The sequence below is a fragment of the Mastomys coucha genome, unplaced genomic scaffold, assembly GCF_008632895.1.
Source record: "Mastomys coucha isolate ucsf_1 unplaced genomic scaffold, UCSF_Mcou_1 pScaffold2, whole genome shotgun sequence".
In the NCBI taxonomy this organism is placed as follows: Eukaryota; Metazoa; Chordata; class Mammalia; order Rodentia; family Muridae; genus Mastomys; species Mastomys coucha.
Genome location: NW_022196902.1, coordinates 232,663 through 253,095, shown reverse-complemented (window position 1 = coordinate 253,095; position 20,433 = coordinate 232,663). Strand labels below are relative to the sequence as shown.

The 20,433-nt window shown below is 40.5% G+C and overlaps 1 protein-coding gene across 1 annotated transcript in view; it reads right to left on the bottom strand.

The window, feature by feature from the left end:
- Window positions 1-8,270: 8,270 nt before the first annotated feature.
- Lats1 (large tumor suppressor kinase 1) overlaps window positions 8,271-20,433 on the bottom strand; it is a 32,312-nt gene continuing 20,149 nt past the window's right edge. Inside the window, exons 4-8 of the mRNA XM_031380336.1 lie at window positions 17,943-19,456; window positions 15,053-15,635; window positions 10,877-11,059; window positions 10,570-10,676; window positions 8,271-9,103 (exon numbers count right to left, since the gene is read on the bottom strand). Of these exons, the coding sequence (XP_031236196.1) occupies window positions 8,594-9,103; window positions 10,570-10,676; window positions 10,877-11,059; window positions 15,053-15,635; window positions 17,943-19,456 (2,897 nt within the window). The 3' untranslated portion in view covers window positions 8,271-8,593. The remainder of the gene's footprint in view (window positions 9,104-10,569; window positions 10,677-10,876; window positions 11,060-15,052; window positions 15,636-17,942; window positions 19,457-20,433) is intronic.

Genomic DNA, 20,433 nt, shown 5'->3' with positions numbered 1-20,433 from the left:
GGCAGGAGGCTGACTTTCCTTGAAGTTTTCGCCTCAAATACCACCATCACGCAAGTGTGCGTGGCAAGGTTTTATCCTAGGAATTGGAAATGTTATATTACAGAGATTCTAGACACATATGTTTGTCTTTGATAAAGCAAGAAGGTGACTTGGCATGGCCACTTCTGTCTTGGGCAGCACTCCAAACTGCCAGTTTGTTTTTCTCTTCATTTTTTGTTTTTGTTTTTGTTTTCTGAAGACAAAATGTCTCTGTGTAGCCCAGGTTATCCTGAAATTCTATTTGTAGACCAGGTTGGCCTTGAACTCACAGAGATCCTTTTGCCTCTGCTTCCCATGTGCTGGGATTAAAGGTGTATGCTACCATTTTCTGGCATCTTCTTTTGTTCTTGACCAGGATATCTGGGTTCTCTGTACATGTGCCTCAAGGTTCAGCCAGAAGTCAGGTATGATGGTGTGTGCTTGAATTCCTAGAACTTTTGCAGTGGAGGCAGGAAAAGTGAGTTTAGGCCAGCATAGGCCAAATAGAGTGACTGTTCCAAAACAAACAAACAAGCTTTTATAGGTTGTCAACTTCCAAGGACCTGTCTAGATCTTTTCTGCTGGGCCTGGGAGGTACAGTCTAATGCTGTAGACTGTACTTCAGTTTCAGTGTACTTTTATATATGAATATAACAAAGAGAACAATAATCCAAGAAAACCTGTTTGAGTTCAGGTAAACATGATCAGAAAGAATATGTGAATAAGTGTCAGTAGCAAATATTAAATATTAATAGAGCAGTCCTTTCCCAGAACTTTCTGAGGAAACATTGATTTAAACACAATCCCTGGCATGTACTACAGATTGTATCTGGGAAAGAATTGAGTTCTATAGCTATGATCTGACATCCAACTTTAAACATGTCTTATAAACTGAATGTAAACGTTTGTCACAGAAGACACAAAATGACCACATCCAAGAACAATCTAGGGAACAAAATGTACCTAAGGTAAAAGACCCTCTGCCTTTTTTTCTGGAGCCTCTTTCACAGGTCCCCAAGACATTGTTCACTATGTAACATCCTTTTGACAGAGTTCTGACAACAGGTGGAGATGTCATCTGGATGGGCACTCACCGTGTACCATTCATTTCTTCTTCTAAGTGGCCCCTGGTCTCCAGAATCTGCTGGGCTTGTTTCTGCCCAGTATCTTCAAGGAGGTTTTTCCCCAAAGAGTTTGTAAGTGTCATATGTAACAGCACATATCCATTAGGAGCTGATGTCGCGACACCAGAGGCAAGATCTGCAGTAATCTCTTAGGTAGACCAGGTAATAAACTGGAGGGCTGGAGTGAAATCAGACTCCCTTGAGACAGTACTCAGTGACTCAAGAGACACCTGTGAGGTGGTGGCATGTGCTTAGCCTCAGAGCCCAGTGCTGACACAGCAGTATCACAAGTTTGCGAGCAGCCTGGGCCAAACCGTGAGATGCTGTCTTTCAAAAAGTAACAACAAACTGATATGGGCTCTGGTGGTTTGAATGAGAGTGGCCCCCACAGGTTCATCTATTTGAATGTTTGGTTCCCAGCTGATGGACTGTTTGGGAAGGATTAGATGAACCCTTGTTGGAGGTGTATCATTGGAGGTGAACTTTAAGGTTCCAAAAGCCCATGCCAGGCTAAGTATCTCCCCCTGCCTCTTGCCTGTGGATCAAGGTATAAGCTCTAAGCTACTAACCTAGCACCATGCCTACTTGCCTGCCACCATGCTTCCTTCCATGATAGACATGTACTGACCCTCTGAAACTGTGAGCAAGCACCAATTAAATGTTATTTTCTGTAAGCTGTCTTGGACACGGTGTTCCCTTACAGCAACAGTTGGGACAAGGGTCTCTGCTAACTGAGTAACAATGAGGCTGAAGGTAAGAATTAGGGGAAATTATAAAAGATAAAGATAATTTATGATGAAATCCAGAGTTCAAAATTACCTTCTTGAATAGTTCTGCAAACTAGACTATACACATTAGGGGCTTTTTAAGCTCTGGTGTGGATTTGGTGGCTGGAATGGAATTTGTATTTTGTCTCTCATATTGTAGTTGATCAGCTCCCAGTAGCTAACCCTGTTGCACACTATTTTGGGGCTTCTGGTCATTTTGTTCTAGTCTTTAGTGATTTTCTGGTTTCCTTTTATGGTCAAAATGCCCCATGCCCCATCCTGTGGGAAGAAGGCAACAGAAAATAGAGAGCAAGGAGTTTCAAACTTAGTGTGTAAAATCTCCTAACAGAGCCTCTTAGTGAGGCGGTAGAGGCTGTCTGGAAGTGAGGAATGCAGAATAGATGCTGGTAACAAGAGCCTCTGTAGTTATTCAGCCTAAGATTGAGTTATGCCTGAGTTGAGCATGCAGTATTAGAAGCCAGCTCAGGGCTCCTTTCAGGGATTCTGGCAGGCACCCTACTGGGTCACTGTCAGTATACCCAGAGCTAGCAGATTCGCTATTGAAATCTACATCAAAAGACAGTTACATCCAGTACTAGCAGCCTCTTCCCGAATCCTTCCTGAGAACCAGATCCTAGCCTCTAGCTCTTGCTAGGATCTTCTCTCAACCCTCAACATGTATAAGAGGAGGCTCCATTCTCTTCAGAGACCACATTGCGCTGTCTGTGGTCTTGGGGTCTACACTCTCCTTGGACTCCTGTGTAATGCTTTTCCCATCTGTCTGTCCATGTCATAACTCCATTAAACTCCTTAATCCCTAGTAACCTGTCTGTGTTCTCTTGAACCACTAACAGGCTCCATTCACAATTTAGCTCTGAGGGCCTATTTTTCCCCCTGCTGAGCACACTGCACCCCTCCCCAGTATAAACCACCTAGAGTTCCACCTAGATTGTGAATCCAGGAAGAGGTGTCAGGTATCGGGGTACATGATGAAACCCTGGCTACAGGACAGTAGTCATCCATGCCTCAAACATTTCTGGCAATTTCTCTCATCCTTTCAGATATAAGCAGATAGGGGAAAGCGGGGGTATCACCATAGGAAAGTATCTTAACAATGTGAAGCATGACAAACATGGGCCCTCAATGTAGTGAAACAAATCAGGAATACTGCATTTGGGCCAATCAGATTAATCTGGCCTCATGGAGGTCAAATGCAAATGTATGAAGGGGTAAAAACTAGGCGACAAAAGAAACAACTGTAATGGTAATACTTGAAAAGTATTCTGTTCAACTGATTTGAGAACACATTGAAGAATCTGATTAGCATTTCCTGTGATAAAGGATTGAATGCAAAGGGAAACATGACTTTCACATTTAAAAATTATATTCAGGGCCAGCCTGATCTAAAGAGTAAGTTCCACAACAGCCAGGCAGGCTACACACACACACTGTAAAATGTTTTAAAATATTAAATGTAGAGTTAAATTAGGAAAATGTTTTAGGATCCAGATGAGATGGCAAACACCTATAATCTAGCACTCAATAGGTACAAACAAGAGGATCAAAAGTTCAAGATCTATGTAAGATCTAACTAGCCTGAGTTGCATACAAACTTGTCTTCAAAAACCAAAATGAAAGAAGAGTTTTAAAATGGAATTAATGGCTGGAAACTGAGTCAGAGGTTACAAGCACTTGCTGCTCTTTCAGCGGACTGAAGTTCTCAGCACTTACATCAGGCACCTCAAAAACCACTTGTAATTGCAGCTCCAGGGGACCCAACACCCTTTCCTGCCCCCCCCCCAGGGTACCCCAGCACATGCACATACATACATTCTTACATACATAAAATAAAATGCAAATAGAAACTCTCTAATTTTACATACTGATTTTACCTCTGCTAGAGAAAATAAAAATGTCCACTATATTCTGCTATAGTCAAATTGGTCTTAACTACATAACTGTAGTATACACACTTCAAGTCCAAAGCATCAAAGTTTTTATCACAGATTTTCTAAGATTAAAAAGAAGAAGAAAGAAAGAAACTTAGACTGGTCCAAGGATGACAGCAGTGGACATGCTAACAGAGGCCTAGACCTAGACAGAGAGCTCCAGGCAACTCAGCAATGTTGCAAGTGGGAGAAAGGCTTCACCAGGCAAAGTACACCAAATGGTTATCCAAAAGATGGCCAGTCCTGAAACCATAGCCATATAAGTAAAATCATATGGACTGAATAGGTTGTGTTTATGTATTTAGGAATAAACAAAGATGCATACAGAAAGAGGCTGTGAATTTGTCTGTTTGTTTAAAGATTTATTTATTTTTATTTATATGAGTACACTGTAGCCATCTTCAGACACACCAGAAGAGGGCATCAGACCCATTACAGATGGTTGTGAGCCACCATGTGGTTGCTGGGAATTGAACTCAGGACCTCTGGAAGAGCCGTCAGTGCTCTTAACCGCTGAGCCATCTCTCTAGCCCAAGGCTGTGTATTTGAGGAAGTGCAAAGAGGGGAACATTGGAGGGTTAGTGGGAGGAAGGGAAGGGAGAAATGGTATCATTCTATTTTGATTTTAAAAATTAAGAAATTATATAAAAGTGAAAAAAAATCTCAAAAACATATTATAAACTGGGATGGTAGCATGGTTCATCATGTAAGGGCACATGTAAAGGTGCTTGCCCCGAGGCCTGGTAATAGGATTCAACACTGCAGAACCGTGTGGTTGAAGGAGGGAATTGAACCCCACAAGTCCTCTGATCTCTTTATGCCTGCTGTAGCACATGCACACACAACACATACATATAAAAGGAAGTTAGAAAAATAAAGAAAAGATACAGAAAGAAAGAAAGAGAGAGAGAGAGAGGAAGGAAGGAAGAAGGAAGGAAGGAAGGAGGCAAGGCAGGCTGGGCAGTGGTCGCAAATACCTTTAATCCCAGCACTTTAATCCCAGCACTTGGGAGGCAGAGGCAGGTGGATTTCTGAGTTTGAGGCCAGTCTGGTCTACAGAGTGAGTTCCAGGACAGCCAGGGCTACACAGAGAAACCCTGTCTCAAAAAACAAACAAAACAAAACAAAAAAGATTGCTCAGTGGGGAAAGGCTCTTGCTCCCAAACTTGAAGATACAAATTTGATCCCAGCACCCATGTGGTCAAAGGAGAGAAATGATCCTTGAAACTTGTCCTCTGTGTGCATGCATGCCTCCCAATAAAACATTATAAAAAAGTAACATAATTCAGCTTTCCAGTCATAACTGAAAAATTTGAAGTTTGCTTTTTTTATTATCCCAGCAAATATTACACTAGAAGAAATGATTGGGAAAATACAAATAGATTCATTAAAACCAGACTGATTATTTGTTCTATTACATTCAGAAATATCCCAAAACAGTTGTTATATTGCAAAGCTGTAATTTTTTTCTAGCAAAGCATTGTTTTATAAAATGGTAGTGTTGCCATTGATTCTGTTTTAATACAAAATACTTATATACATAATACAATATAAAAGTAAACTGGGTAGTGCCCTCCACAAAGGAATATACTAAGGCACTTTACAAATGTACCAATATGTTGACCCAAATTACATTTTTTAGATTGAAAAACAGACTGTTTTACTTTAAATATCAAAGGTATTTTTTTTTATTAAAGAAAAATTTCTAAAGTACCTTGGGTAACAGCAGCAGCATATCTAAAAACTCCTCCCACTGGGTTTCTAATTTCTAACATTATTAAATCAGAATAAAACATTTCCACTCACAGTTTTGCACTTCTCAACAGCAGAAGGTAAATAACTTTTTAAAAAAGTCAATCTCAAAGTGACTTCTTAGTCATACATTCTATAGTTTCTATTACAAATAGGAAGGTGGGACAGATACAGCAACAGGACCTGCCTCAGGACATCACTGAACAATACACAACAGTATGTACAAGTACATAATTATAGAAGACATTTTATAAATACCACTGATACACATTAAAGGGGTAAGCGCAGGACGGCAGGTTTAAGGGCGAGCTGGAGAGCAGTCTTTGCCCTGTTCAGTTAAGTGTCTACATTTTTTATGCTGTTCTCATTGTCTGCTCAGAAAGCAGCAGCTCCTACGCTGGGAGAACTGGGTGGAGTCAGGGTAAAATAACCAACATGAGCATCCAAAATGTTAAAACTGAACAAATCACTAAAATGGCAGATACTAAATCCTTGTACACTGCCTCAGACAAATGCTAGAAGCTTAGACTGTCAGAGGGAAGCATAGGAGGACATATAATTTGTAGTGTTTACATTCTGAGGAAGCATGGTTGTGGGGAGGAGGCAGCACCTTAGTCCTGCGCTGTGAATGTGACGAAGCTGGTTTTCTCCTGTATTGCAACATAATCCAGGTGTAAAACCACTAAATGAAAATGCTGGTCTGAGTGACGAGCCCAGAGATCAAGAGGGCTGTCTTACAAACATGGGAACCAATTCAAATATTCCTGAATACATGTTTTGCATAGGGTTTTATAGACTATTCAGATGCTCCATGTTGTAAAGACTGTTTGGTCATAGCACATTCTCTTACAGTTCTCATTAGGAATCTTCAGAAACATAAGACATTTATTTCAGTGCCGTCAAAATAGTATTTAAGACGTGTCTGTGCTGTGCCGGCTTTCACAGGGCATTCCAAAAGCAGATCCTTACTTTACAGATGTGCTCATCTGAGCACTGTGCAATACATGAGAAGGAAGTTCTTACTTTGATATAGCAATTTACTCACAGGATGGAGGTCTTTAACCTGTTGTCTGGGAAGTTTTATCACACCCAGGGTCTCTTAGAGTACATGCAACACCTTTTAAATATGTGTTGATACACACTTTTTTCAGTAGGACCTGAGTACACATAGCCTTTATCTCAAAAGAACCTGTGGTCTAAAGGCTCACTTGTACATGTGACAGGTTCCAAGCTCAACATGAAAGTGTAAGCTAATAACGTTTTTCTCTTTCCCCAATTCAACCAAATAGCTTTGCCTTTAATTTTACTATATATATGGTTTTAAACAAATTATCTTTTATAAGAAAGCTAGATAGGTAAATATCATTCCTATCCACAAACATTAAGTCTGATAAAGCAATTCATGTCAATAAACCTTGAAAAAATGAAATAATATACAAACTTTACTAAGGTCAGAATACAGCCCCACCCTTCTTCCTAAAAGATGTTACTATGTATTTTGTTATGAATCCACAATTCTTCCTTAGACCTAAACATTATATAAATAGGATATTAATCTTAAATAACTTAGGAAGTCCTCACTTTCTAAACTACTATGTATCTAATTAGGAATGGTCATCCCAATTAAGAGTTAATTAATAATTATTTTTTAACCAATTAATCTACTCTTAGGTATAATAGTGCCAAATAGTTACATTTCCTTTGCCAACAATTTGTATTGTAGCACTGTTCTGAAAGAGGAAATCTATAGCCTTGATGACACAATCAAGATTGGTCACTGTACAACAAAGGTACCTTTATGTGGCAGGGGCTAGGGATTGAACCCAGGGCTTTGTGTATGTTAGGCAAGTGCTCTACCACTGAGCCATATCCCCAGCCCCTAGAAAATGTACTATCTTAGTGAGTACATACACGTAAATTCTAATAAAAATTTTACAAACTGAAAATAATTTCTTTGCTTAAGAGATGGAAATTTTTCTTCTAATTTTAAGATACAAATATTACAGACCTTAGTTTCAATTTGAAAATTCAATTTATGGCAACTTTGTTCCCTTTTAAAACTGGAAACAGCTGAGTGGTGGTGGCACATGCTTTTAATCCCAGCACTCAGGGTTGCGGGGAGGCAGAGGCTGGTGGATCTCCATGAGGCCAGCCTGAGGCCAGCCTGGTCTACATCGTGAGTTCCAGGATAGCCAGGGCTACACAGAGAAACCCTGTCTCAAAACCCAAACAAAACAAAAAATCAAAACAAAACAAAACACCAAAAAACCCAAAAAACAACAACAAAAAAAAAACAAAACAAAAATCCTAATAAAACAAAAACTGGAAGCAGCATTAATACCAACATGAAAACAAAACTAGTAGTGCTCTGGCTTCTTCTAGAGCCGGTATTTGAAATAAAATACTAGGTTAAAGATTCCTGTGGAGGGAAGGGCTAAGCTGCATTATTTCTAGTGAACATATTGTTTCTGCTCTGTATTTGTGATTCCAGGATATGACTTCAAGATTAAAATTACTCTAGGAACACTTTCTAAAACGATGGCTTGATTTCTTTAGTGTATTGTGAACTAAAACCAAAGTTACAAGGGAAATATGGATATGTTTCGTATTTGGTTAAAGCAAGATAAAACTGTCTTTCAAAAATCTTCAAAAACTCTTGAATTTTAAAATTATTTATCATATATACAAAAGATACCAGGCTTCTCTTTTTAAACAGAGCACTATTTTTAAGTACTTTAAGTACCAAGAATTGACTATAATACTCAGTTCATAATTTACTTTCCTTATAACAATTTATTCTAAAGTACTGAATTAAAAGGGTGGAATAAATTAACATTTTAAAACAAGTTCCCATAACTTAGGAAAATAAAATATTGTACACAGAGCACACAAACTCTGTCACATTTGCATAATCCTCTCAAAACCTCAAAAAACCTCTGCATTTCAGGCCTTTTGCAAATTCTTACAATTATCTCCCAGTTTATTAAACATACACTAGATCACGGCTGTTTACATCTGAGCCTGTGTGTTGATCGTCTTCATCAGACTGTTGCTCTGAGCCCTGTGAATTAATGTATTCATACTCAATAGGCTTTGGATAATTATATGGGTAGCCATTGTCATCAAAAAACCTCCGAAAGGTAAACTCATAGAAAGCATGCTCAGGGTGCTTTCCATTTTTATACCATCCGTTCAGAGTGTCATTGATATTTTCTTCCTCATTACCATCGCTCCACAACTTATCAGGATCAACGGGGTCGAAGTTGGACGTATCTGTTGGGTGTGTGATTTTAGGGATGTATGAAGCAGACTGCTGTCTCAGATCACTAGAGAAATCGATGGTCTTAAAAAATGGATGAGCCTTTATTTCATCAGCACCGTTCTTGCCAAGGCGGTCTTCTGGTCCTCGGCAAAGTTTGATAATGAGGTCAGAGGCTTCAGGACTCAGCTTAGCTTGAGGAGGGATGTGAAGACAAGTTTGCCAGTTGATAACCTTTAGAGAAGAGTTCTAAAAATTAGGAAGAGATGAAACACAACAACTTCCCAAGTTTTGTACCAAATGTCTTACTGGACTACTTGGTTTTCTAAATAATTTGCCTGGTATTTTACCTTTAATAATAAATCACTGCTAAAAATATACTTTCTTCTACCCTCTCCTCGTGAGAAGATTCACAGTAAGGTTGTTTGTTTTGTTTTGTTTCGTTTTTTTTTTGCTATTTGTTGTTTTGTGTTTTGAGACAGGGTTTCTCTGTGTAGCCCTGGCTGTCTGGGACTAGCTCTGTAGACCAGGCTGGCCGCTAACTCAGAGATCCACCTGCCTCTGCCTCCTGAGTGCTGGGATTAAAGGTGTGTCCACTCCTCCCTAGCCATTTGTTTGATTTTTTTTTTTTAAGATTTATTTATTCATTTTATGTATATGAGTATACTGTAGCTGGATAGATGGTTGTGAGCAACTATGTGGTTGCTGGGATTTGAACTCAGGACCTTTGGAAGAGCAGTCAGTGAGTGCTCTTAGCCGCTGAGCTATCTCTCTAGCCCTATTTGTTGATTTTTGAGACAAGATCTAGTAGCCTTGGCTGTTCTGAACTTGCTAAGTAAACCAGGCTGACCTGGTACTCACAGAGATCTTCCTCTGTCTAACAAGTCCTGGAATTAAAGGTGTATATAGCTATGCTAGGCTTAAACAGGTTGAACATTCCCAATCCAAAAACTTCAAAATCTGAAATACTTTAAAACATAAAAATTCAGGGGCTGGAGAGATGGCTTAGCAGTTAAGAGTACTGGGTGCTCAGAGGCCCTGAGTTTAATTCTCAGCAACCACATGGTGGCTCACAACCATCCGTAATGGGATCTGACGCCCTCTTCTGGTGTGTCTGAAGAAAGCTACCATGTATAGTGTATTATATAAATAAAATAAATGATTCTAAAAAACATAAAAATTCTTAGTGTTGATACGATATCATAAGTAGAGAGCTCTATACCTGAGCTATGTTGATTACATTCACAAAGAATTCACAGTAGCTGGGGTACAACTCAATGGTAGAGCAGAGGTTTGGCATATCCAAGTTCCTGGGCTTGAATCCTACCACTCCAATAAAGAAAGAAAGGTACACTAAAACTACAATATAAAATTACCATCAGGCTGGTTAACATAAATAATGATTTCATGTTTAAACATAGGACCTATCCCTAAGAAATCTCAATGTATATATGTAAACATTTAAAAATCTGGAGGCAGAGGCAAATCTCTATGAGTTTGAAGCCAACTGGTCTATATGGTGAATTCCAGGTCACTTAGAGCAACACATTTGAGACCCTGTCTCAAAACAAAACAGTATCTGAAAGACTGTGAAATACTTGTGTCTCAAGTGTTTCAGGAAAGATACATAAGTACTAGAGCACACTTAAAGATTTATGGTATAAGGGCTGATAACTTTTCGTGCAGGCCCTATACCTTACCTTCATCTGCGTTTCTAATGGTGTTTGTGCCAAGAAAGGAGGTTGTCCCACCAACATTTCAAAAAGAATAACACCAACACTCCACCAGTCACACAGCTGTGTATATCCTAAAGGTACCAAAGTTATACAGTTATTCACAAGAATGCTTTTAAAAATGCTCAGAATACAGACATTAGCATTAAGTCAACAATTTATAATGTGAAATCAGCACTTTTAGCTTAAGCCTGAAAGAATAGGGTATATTTTAGAGTAAGATTGGCTGATTTAAAATACTACTGAAATACTGGTGAAAAAATAACTGCTTTACCTGTTCGTAGTAGCACTTCAGGTGCAATATAATTTGGAGTCCCAACCAGAGAATGTGCTAGACATCGCTGGTGCTGGCGGGCAGCTCTCCGCTCTAGTGGCTTTAGTCTGTCCCCACACCGACAATTGGAAGGATCTCCCCATTCGTTACTGAAATCCATGCTATCTTGCCGTGGGTGATCCCCTGTGCAAGAAAAAGGAAATATGGAATGAAAGCAATAGGACAAAAGTAACCTCGAGTCTGATACCCTCTGGTCATGATGCAGGCCAGGAATACTCCCCTGTGATGGATAAGAACATCCAGTCACTGGCAGCGGTGCTACGACTGATGGGAGACTGCTGAGGCACCAACAGGAAAAGTTTTGAGCTAAGAGAAACTGAAGTCTCAATAATGTATTCAATGTTAAATGATAGCAGTGTAAGTCATGAGGAGTGGAGAAAGTATCTCATTCAGACTTCTATTATTTTTTCCTGGGAAAAAATTTTAAAACACATTCCATCAGTTGTATTCATTTAGCAGGTGACAATAAACAGAAAGATGCTTCTCTCAGCTCACACTCTGGCGGGGGAGAAGCACAACAATCTAGCATCCATGTAAGAAACAGTGGGTGCTAAGGGGTGGTGTGGGTCTCAGTTCGCACGGTGCCTGCCTTGCCTGGGCTTCCATGCCCAGAACTGCAATGACTTGGCTTGGTGGAATGCACCTGTAATCCTACCACAGCTTTGCTGGCTCCTATTAATTTCTTTTTCTTTTTGAAGATGTCTTCATTATGTGTACACATGCGGGTATATGCATGAGTGAGTACGTTGCCCTCAGAATGAGCAGTGTCAAATCTGCTTGGAACTGGAGATACAGGCAGGCATGCTCTAACTAAACTCAGGTCCTTTGCAAGACGAGTGTGCATTCTCAGCTGCTGAGCCATGGCTTGAGCCCTAACTTTTTTTTTTTTTTTGAGACCATGTCTCATTATAACCCAGACTGGCCTCAACTTTGCTATGTAGCATGACTTTAATCCCAGCACTTGGAAGGCATCTGTGACTTCAAGGCCAGCCTCATCTACATATTGCGGTCCAGGAAATAGGAGCTTTGGAAAGAGAGAACTTGTCTCAAAAACAAGAGGACCAGCAAGACAACCAGTCCTCAGGACCCGAGTTTAATCCTCAGATGAAGCAGCAGCTGTGGCAAATGTCCTCTGACTTCCACATGTACACATACAGAAAATAAAGGTCAGTGGCTTTTGTTTTGTTTTGCTTTGTTTTGTTGGTGGTGGTTGTTGTTTAACCAGGAAATAAAAAAAAATTAAAAGGACAAAGTCTCAGTCGGTAAAGTGACAGCTGCAGAGACCTTAGGATCCCTAACGCCCCAGTAAAAACTAGTGCCACAACCCTACTGCAGGGAAGGCAGAGACAGGGTCGACCCCTGGAACTCACTGACCAGCTAGCCCATCAAAATTCATTAGTTCCAGGTACAGTACCTTGTCTCAAAAATAGGGTGGGAAAAAAAAAAGGTCTGTCAGCATGTCTCAGCTGGTCAAGGGACTTGCCACCAAGCCTGATGTTCTCAGCTGGATCGCTGGAACCTTCAGGGTACATGGAAAGAACCAACTACCACAAGTTGTCCTCTGATCTCCAAACATTATGGCCTGCACATACTGTGCCCATAGACATATACAATATATAAACATAAATGTAAAAACTAAGATAACTATCAAGGAAGGTACCTCACATACACCTCTGCCTCCACACGTGCCGTAAAAACACATGAACTGTACACACACCAAGCCCATGTGATCAGCATGGAAGATGCCTTGGGTGCCAGTCCCCAGCACTACACATGCACACAAAAAGGTATGACATGGATCTGCAGTCCCAGCTATATAGAAAGCAGAGGTAGGAAAATTACTTAAACCCAGGTGTTCAAGACCAGCATGGAAAACACAGAAAAAACCACACTGAGTATCCTATAAAAACACAAGAGATGGCACAAATGTGACTTGACAGTCACATTAGACTGGATGGCAGTGGAGACAGAAGAAAGTAACATTTGATGAGATGTAAAAGGCAAGAACTCAGTGACATGAAAATTAGGACAAGGCTTCCCACAGAGAGACAGCAACAGAAGGCCGGCAGCACACTCAATAAGGGAGAGATGCAAGGGCAACACACATTTACCAGAAAAGATATGGGAGAGTCTGAAGCAAGAGCGCTGTAAGATCTAATACCTGACCGACGAAAGGAGACCCCACAGTGTGGAGGCTGCAGCAGGAAGGACACTGCTACTGTGCTGTGGAGAGCAGGGAGAACAGCAGGCCAACTACAGGGGACTTGGCCGAGAACAGAAGGGATGGAGCTGCAGAGGGGCTCAGCCACCTGGGAAGTGCCAGTGCTACACTGTTCTAGAACAGAGAAGGGTGGAACTGAGCAGGCCGTTGTGGTAGTTCTTTAATAGCTATGTAAAATCCATGTGGAAACAGGAAGAGACCATTTCTAGAGAGACACAAAAATCATTAACATATATAGGGTATTTAAAACTACTTGTAGTATCTGAAATTAACCTAATTGTAATAATCTCCTGGGAAATTTCATTAAAATATAATTCTCATTTTCCAGAGAACATTCTTTGTTTTATTTTTTGAGGGAGGGTTTCTCTGTGTAGCCCTGGCTGTCCTGGAACTCACTCTGTAGACTCTGTTGGGCTCAAACTTAGAAATCCGCCTGCCTCTGCCTCCCAAGTGCTGGGATTAAAGGCGTGCGCCACCACCGCCCGGCTTCCAGAGAACATTCTTAAATCAAAAGTCTGTAACAGAGCCTAGGATTTATATATTCGAGAAGAATCAGAGGTAATAAAGTTAAATGTTGGAGATAGTTAATTATATCCATTCAATGTGCTGGATATGGAAGAACATGCCTATAATCCCTGAACTTGGAACACTGAGGCAGGATAACTGAGTTTATTAGTGAGTTCAAGACTAGCTTGTGCTGCATAGTGAAACCTTCTCTCTCAATGAAATACATGAAAAAGAAAGAGGTCAATCTGCCTGTGTTCACAGAAGGCTAACACTTACCTTAGAGGGTGCTATCAGCACTAAGTTAGAATTTAGGTAAAGCACCAAGGATATAGTAAGTATTTAACAAGCGTTAGATCAACTTACACTTCCATTAGTGCTTGAAGGGTTCTTGGTGAGGCAGTGTGGTAGAGATAACATGGACCCTGTAATCAGACAAACCTGGGTTCAAAGCCTAGCCCTTACACTTAGCTTCTGTCTGACCTTGGACGAGTTACTTCACCTAAGTCTCATGTCTTCTTCCTGCTTCAGTGTCATATGACTAAATAGAATCATGTGTATGTGTTGGGTTGTGTGACAGTTAAACAGGCTGTATGCTCTAAACAGTAGTGTAAACAAATATATACACTGTCACAGAGAAACCTCAAAAAATAAAGAAGCAAGCAAACAAAAAAAGAAACACAAAATACATATAGAATGATTATAGATAGTTTCAAGAATAGAAAAAGGTGAAGTAATATATTATTGACAAAGACAACATATAATGCTATAAAATATGGTGTCCAGGCCTAGTCGCACTGGTCTATAATCCCAATTACATAGAAACCTGAGGCTGAAGGAACCCAAGTTGAAGGCTTATACCAACTATAAGTTCAACTGTAGTCTGAGCAACCTACTGAGATATTGTTTCAAAATAAAAAAATACAAATGGTGAGGCTGTAGCTCAAGGGTGGAGCACCTGTCTAGCAGGCAGGGGCCTGGAAAATAACAGCAGCAACAAATCAAGGAAAGTAAAGAATGGATTACAAGGTTCTAAATAATGGATGTCTCTGGAGGAAAGAGGGAAAATAGTTACTCAGGGTGTTTACCATCTACTAGTTAGCTTGGTGGGCAGAGAGACTTCATTCAAAAATTATTTTTAAAACTGACATATTTCAAAAGTGACAAAATTTTGTAGTAGTTACTTAAAAACTTTTAATAATATTTAGAAATAAACTTTATGCACTCTTTAACGTTATAAATGTACATGCTTAAGGGATTCATCTAAATTACTAAGGAGTAAGAACCAGCCTATGTCTACTGGCCTCATCCAGTGTGGAAGCCATTGTAAACTGTACTGCATAAATGAACTATGTTATGTTGAGTTAAATGGAATTTACAAGCTCACTTACCACTCTGGTAGTACTTGGAGTCATGTGTCCATCTGAAGCCAGTGCACAAGCCAAAGTCAGTCAATTTAATATGGCCATCGCGGTCAATCAAAATGTTATCAGGCTTAATATCTCTATGAATAAAACCCATTTTATGAACACTTTCAACTGCACAAGTAAGTTCTGCTATGTAGAATCGTGCCAGATTTTCAGGAAAGATGCCCATTCTAATTAATAGGCTCATCATATCCCCCCCAGGAATGTAGTCCATCACAAAGTACAAATTGTCCTTGTCCTGAAAAGAGTAGTACAGGCGGACCACCCACTCATTGTCAGCTTCTGCTAGGATGTCTCTCTCAGCTTTCACATGAGCCACTTGATTTCGGAGCAGAACGTCTTTCTTTCGCAGAGTTTTTGTTGCATACAGAGCTTTAGTGTCGACTTTTCTTGCTAGACAGACTTCACCAAACGCTCCTATTCCTAATGTCTTTATCTTTACAAACATAGACTTGTCCATCTTAGCCCTTTTAAGACGAATATAGTTAGATTCTTTCTGGCAAAGCATCTTTCTCATTTGATCCTGGGCATCTTGAGATAATCCAACCTGGGTAAATAAACTAGAGGTTAAATGAGGAAATGTACTGAATAGTAAGACATAGCTTAAGAAGCAATTCAGGCAAATTTTTGAAAGTTAAATGCATAATAATTTTTAATAAAGCATGTTAGAATTCTAGAATGTATTTCAGAGAAAAATTAATGCTCAAAGTCAAGCTTAAGAGATAGTAAACAATACACAGGGTGAGTATATATGCAAATTCAGCTGTGGGGAACACAAAGAGGGTATCCAGAGTCAGGCTTCTATTCCTGTCTACAGCACTCAAGGAAGAGCTTCCAATGCACAATCAAACAAGTGTCTGTGAACACGCATCCTCAGGGCTCTCCATGCATTGCCCCAGACTACAGTGTTAGATGCCTTCACTAAATCCTTTTTGTTTAATGGCTAGGCTCAAAAATTTTCACCTTGACTTTATCTTTCACACAAAGAAATTCTTTCACTCTAGGTTCAATCATTTTTTAAAACAGAAAGTAAGAAAGAAAGAGAGGAAGAAAGAGAGAAAGAAAGAAAGAGAAGAGAGAAAAAGAAAGACAAGGAAGGAAGGAAGGAAGGAAGGGAGGAAGGAAGGAAGGAAGGGTAAGCTCAGCTGGTAAAGGCACCTGTGGCCAAGTCTGAGTCCCCAGTTGATCCCTAGGACCCACACGGTGGACAGAAGCAACTCCTTCATGTTCTCCGAGGCTAAAAAATACATAAAAGTCCTGGTAATCTTCTTTTTCTTTCTTGGGCATCAGCATAAAGGTGAGACTCCTAGTCCACCTCTAATAAGATACAAGAAACAATGTGCTTACCTTTTAGATGTTCTGAAATGGTTTTTAAAGTTATTGTGAATAGGGTGTTATGAAAACAGATGAACCCAAAGGTCAGTTGTCAGCAGTGACAGAGCCCCCAGATTTGGAAGGCCTGTAGGGGTTCCTTAGCTAATGAATTTATTAAAGGTGAAAAGAACAAGACTTGGAAAAGTAGAGTCTAATTTTAGAAATGCAAGACTAATTTCAATACAGCACCCTCATGCTTCTGTTAGGATGTGCATTTGCATGCAAAGTCTTTTCAGAGTGGTAGCATGCCAGACTTAGTACAGAACTCTCTCTTCAAATCTTACTTGCCTACACAGTAATGGAGGCTACAGAAGTCAGCAAAGCTTCCAACACCATGAAAGTTTAAGTCAGCTATTAGTGAAAGTGAAGAGGAAAAAGGAAAAATAAACTAAGACAATAGACTTAAGTAAGAAATTCTAAGAACAATATGAATAAGAATTTGGGGTATTGCTCATTTAACATTTAGAAAATAGTGTCCTCAACTATAAAGTGAGATTTGAGAAGAAGCATAATCTTTACACGTTGAGTGGCAGATATCAAAGGAGGGAGGAGTCAAAGCTTTGCATCCTGAGCATATGACACAACCATGATGGTGACAGCTCCACCATGCACCTGCCAAGGACAGCTACCCAGGAGCAAGCCAAGCCCATCTGAAGGGCATGCTCGGCTCTTGGCTCTCCTCCTGCACTCAACAGTTCAGCACATTTTCCTCAAATACAGTTAGAAGAGGAAAGTAACAGTAAAGTGATGATTTTGACATGTCTTTATTTCTGCTTTTAGTTTTTTTCTTTGTGTGTGTGGTGTGTGTGGGTATGTGTGCTCTGCTATATAGCTGTGGCTGCCTTGAAACTAATAATGTAGACTACCAGCCTCTGCCTCCTGAGTGCTGAGATTAAAGTGAGAACCACCATGCCTGGTGATCTTAACACTTTCTAATAATGTGTATGTAAAGAATAAACACCAAATTCTCAACCAAGTAACAATGTTTTTTAGATGTATCAAAAGGTAACTCAGATATTTCAGGCTGATTTTTGTATGTTGTAAAATAATATATAAAACCTAGAAACTGCTGGACACTGGTGGCACATGCATTTAATCCCAGCATTTGAGAGGCAAAGGCAGGCAGATCTATGTGAGTTCAAGGCCTGTCTGATCTATAGAGTGAGTTCCAGGACAGCTAGGAGTACGCAGTAAAACCCTGTCTTGCGGGGAAAAAAAGATAAGGTAAAAATTAACCCTTGTTTCAATTTCCATATTTCATATACTTTATATAAAGTATATAATTTAAAGTCACATAAGAACTTTATTACAGGAAATGCTGAATAACTGAAAAAGCTAAAATCAAAAATTCTCACAAAGTTTACTCAAATTATTGACAACACACTACATTTTCCTAGAATTCTCCAAGAATACTGGAGCCTAGTATTTTAAAATACCAAGGAAACAGATGATCAAGTATGAGAACGGTTTAAAGTTTTACCCGCATCATTTCATTTTCTAGCTGCTTCTTCCGATGCAGACGCTGCTGATGAGACTTCAGGACATTCTCTACGTGTTGCTCCATGAAGAATTTAAAGGCCTGTGGGGAGTAACTCTGAATACGAGACTCTCTGCGTTCTTCATCTCTCTTGTTTTTCCGAACCGTGATAGGTGAAGTTGTAATCTGTTTCCTCTCTTTGTCCCCAGAGTCAACACTGTCCGAACTCTTTTCACTCTCCTCTTCCTTGGGTGAGCTCGGCTGGTCGTCTTTGCAAGGCTTACTTCCTGACTCATATGGAGGAACAGATGGGTTTGGGTGTAGCAGATGTTTCGGATAAGGTGGTGGTGGACCTTGATAGCTTGGAGCTTCAGCAACAGGTGGGATGACAGGCACATTTGAAGCTGTACCCTCAGAGAAAGGGTTAGGCTGAACGGTCTGAACTGGCTGTGGCATCCAAGAAGGATGGGTTGGGGCTAAAGCAGTCTGCAGCTCTGGTTTCAGGACGCGCATGCTCTTCACGGGCTGTTGAATAGGAGCTGGTGTGATCGCAGTGACTGTAGTGGCAGAAGGCTGGGAATTAGCAGAGTGACTTGCTCTACTTCCTAGTGGGTTATTAAATGAATTTGACCTCACTGGTATGTTAGGTTGCCATGTAGGAATGTCATGCCCACCACTTGGGGATGACTGCACAGGAGCAGAAGATGACTGGGGCCAAGTTGTTTGCAGTCCAGGGACATTAATATTATAAAGCTCCATGTTATGGCTGTTCCTGTTTGGCACCATCATCGACTGAGGCACATTTCCATTGGTGTATGATGGTGGAGCAGCAGAAGCCCCTGTTTGTAAAGAAGAAGGGCTTTGTCCATTAGCTGGGGTCAGAGGATATGGAGGTGGTGGTTGCCGATTCACAGAACCAGTGGGGACAACATTTTGGTGCATGATAAAATCAGTCTGACCACCACCATTCTGAACTCCAGGTCTCCCTGGTGTAAAGTTAAATTTGCTAGTACTCTGCATGATGATTGGTTGTCTACCAACTGGAACAGAATTGATGCCCCTCTGTCCCTGGCTAGGGGGATTCATGGGAGAAGTGTTAAGAGGTGGTGGAGGGTAGCCCTCCTGCCACGCCCCAGGTGGAACAGGAGAGATTCGGGAGATTCCGTATTCCATGTTCCCAGAGTAGCGCTTGCTCTGACTGTTTGGTTCCCATGAGGGGGGAGGTGGAGTTGTGCCTCTCGGAGGTGGGGTCTGGCCTCGGGGAGGTGGTGGAGGAGTAACACTCCTAACTTGTGGTGGTGGTGGGGGGTTCACTCTCTGTCCATTGCTTGGGTGAGCTTGAGCAAATGCTGTAATGCCGGATCCAGACAGAGGTCTTCCTACATCCGCCTGAGAGTTGGGGCTTTCAGAACGATAAACCACATTTTCTCCTAGAGATGGACCGTGTCTCTGAGGAGCTAAAGACTCTTTAGAACCTTTCCAGCTTTGTTTTCGGTTAATTGAATGTTGCACATTTCCTATGATTATAAAAGAGAGAACAGTCATGTTTTTAATCTCTCCTTGTAAAATAATTTATCTCAGAATTCTGATACTACTGATACTCAAGTTTAAAAATTATAGAAACGGGCTAAGTCAAAGAGATCACTGTTACATGTTGGCCATAGTTAATAAACAGTGTATCCTTGGGCTGGAGAAATGGCTCAAGGTTAAGAGTGCCTGCTGCTCTTATAGAGGACTTATGTCCAGTTCCCACAACCCACACGGCAGCTCACAATGGTAACTGCAGCTCCTGGGGACCCAACACCCTCTTTAAGCTTCACAAGCACTAGATACTTATTTGTCATATAGCCCAGGCTGGCTTCACAGTCTGGATCCTCCTGCTATAGACTATTATGTCCTTGAAAACAAGGGTATACCAATCCTGCACAGATCTAAGGGAGCAGATTTTAAGTATTTCCATCAAACTTTCCTCCAACAGGTGAGATAGTTCATATGGTAGTTAGCTTGATTTAGCACTTGTCCCCAAAGGTTATGAAATAAAATTTCAGCAAGTTATTTTATTTAAAAACATGTTTATTTTAATTTTGTGTTATGTGTGTAGATGTACATGTTCCACAGTGTGCATGTGTAGGTCAATAAACAAGTTGAGGGAATTGGTTCTCTCCTTCCATTATGTAAGTCACAGGGATCAAACTCAGTCCCTCATCTTCACAGCAAGGGTCTTTACCCAATGACCTGTCTTTCTAGCCCTTATTTTACTTTTTGTTGGTGGTGAGGAGAGACTAGGAGGAATGTTCTTTGAGACATCCAGGATGATCTGGAACTTACAATTACATACCAAGTTTGAGGCTAGCCAAGGCTACAGACAGAGACCTTGCAGCAGCAGCAGCAGCAGCAGCAGCAGCAGCAGCAGCAGCAGCAGCAGCAGCATCATCATCATCATCATCATCATCATCATCATCATCATCATCATCATCATCATCATCATCATCAT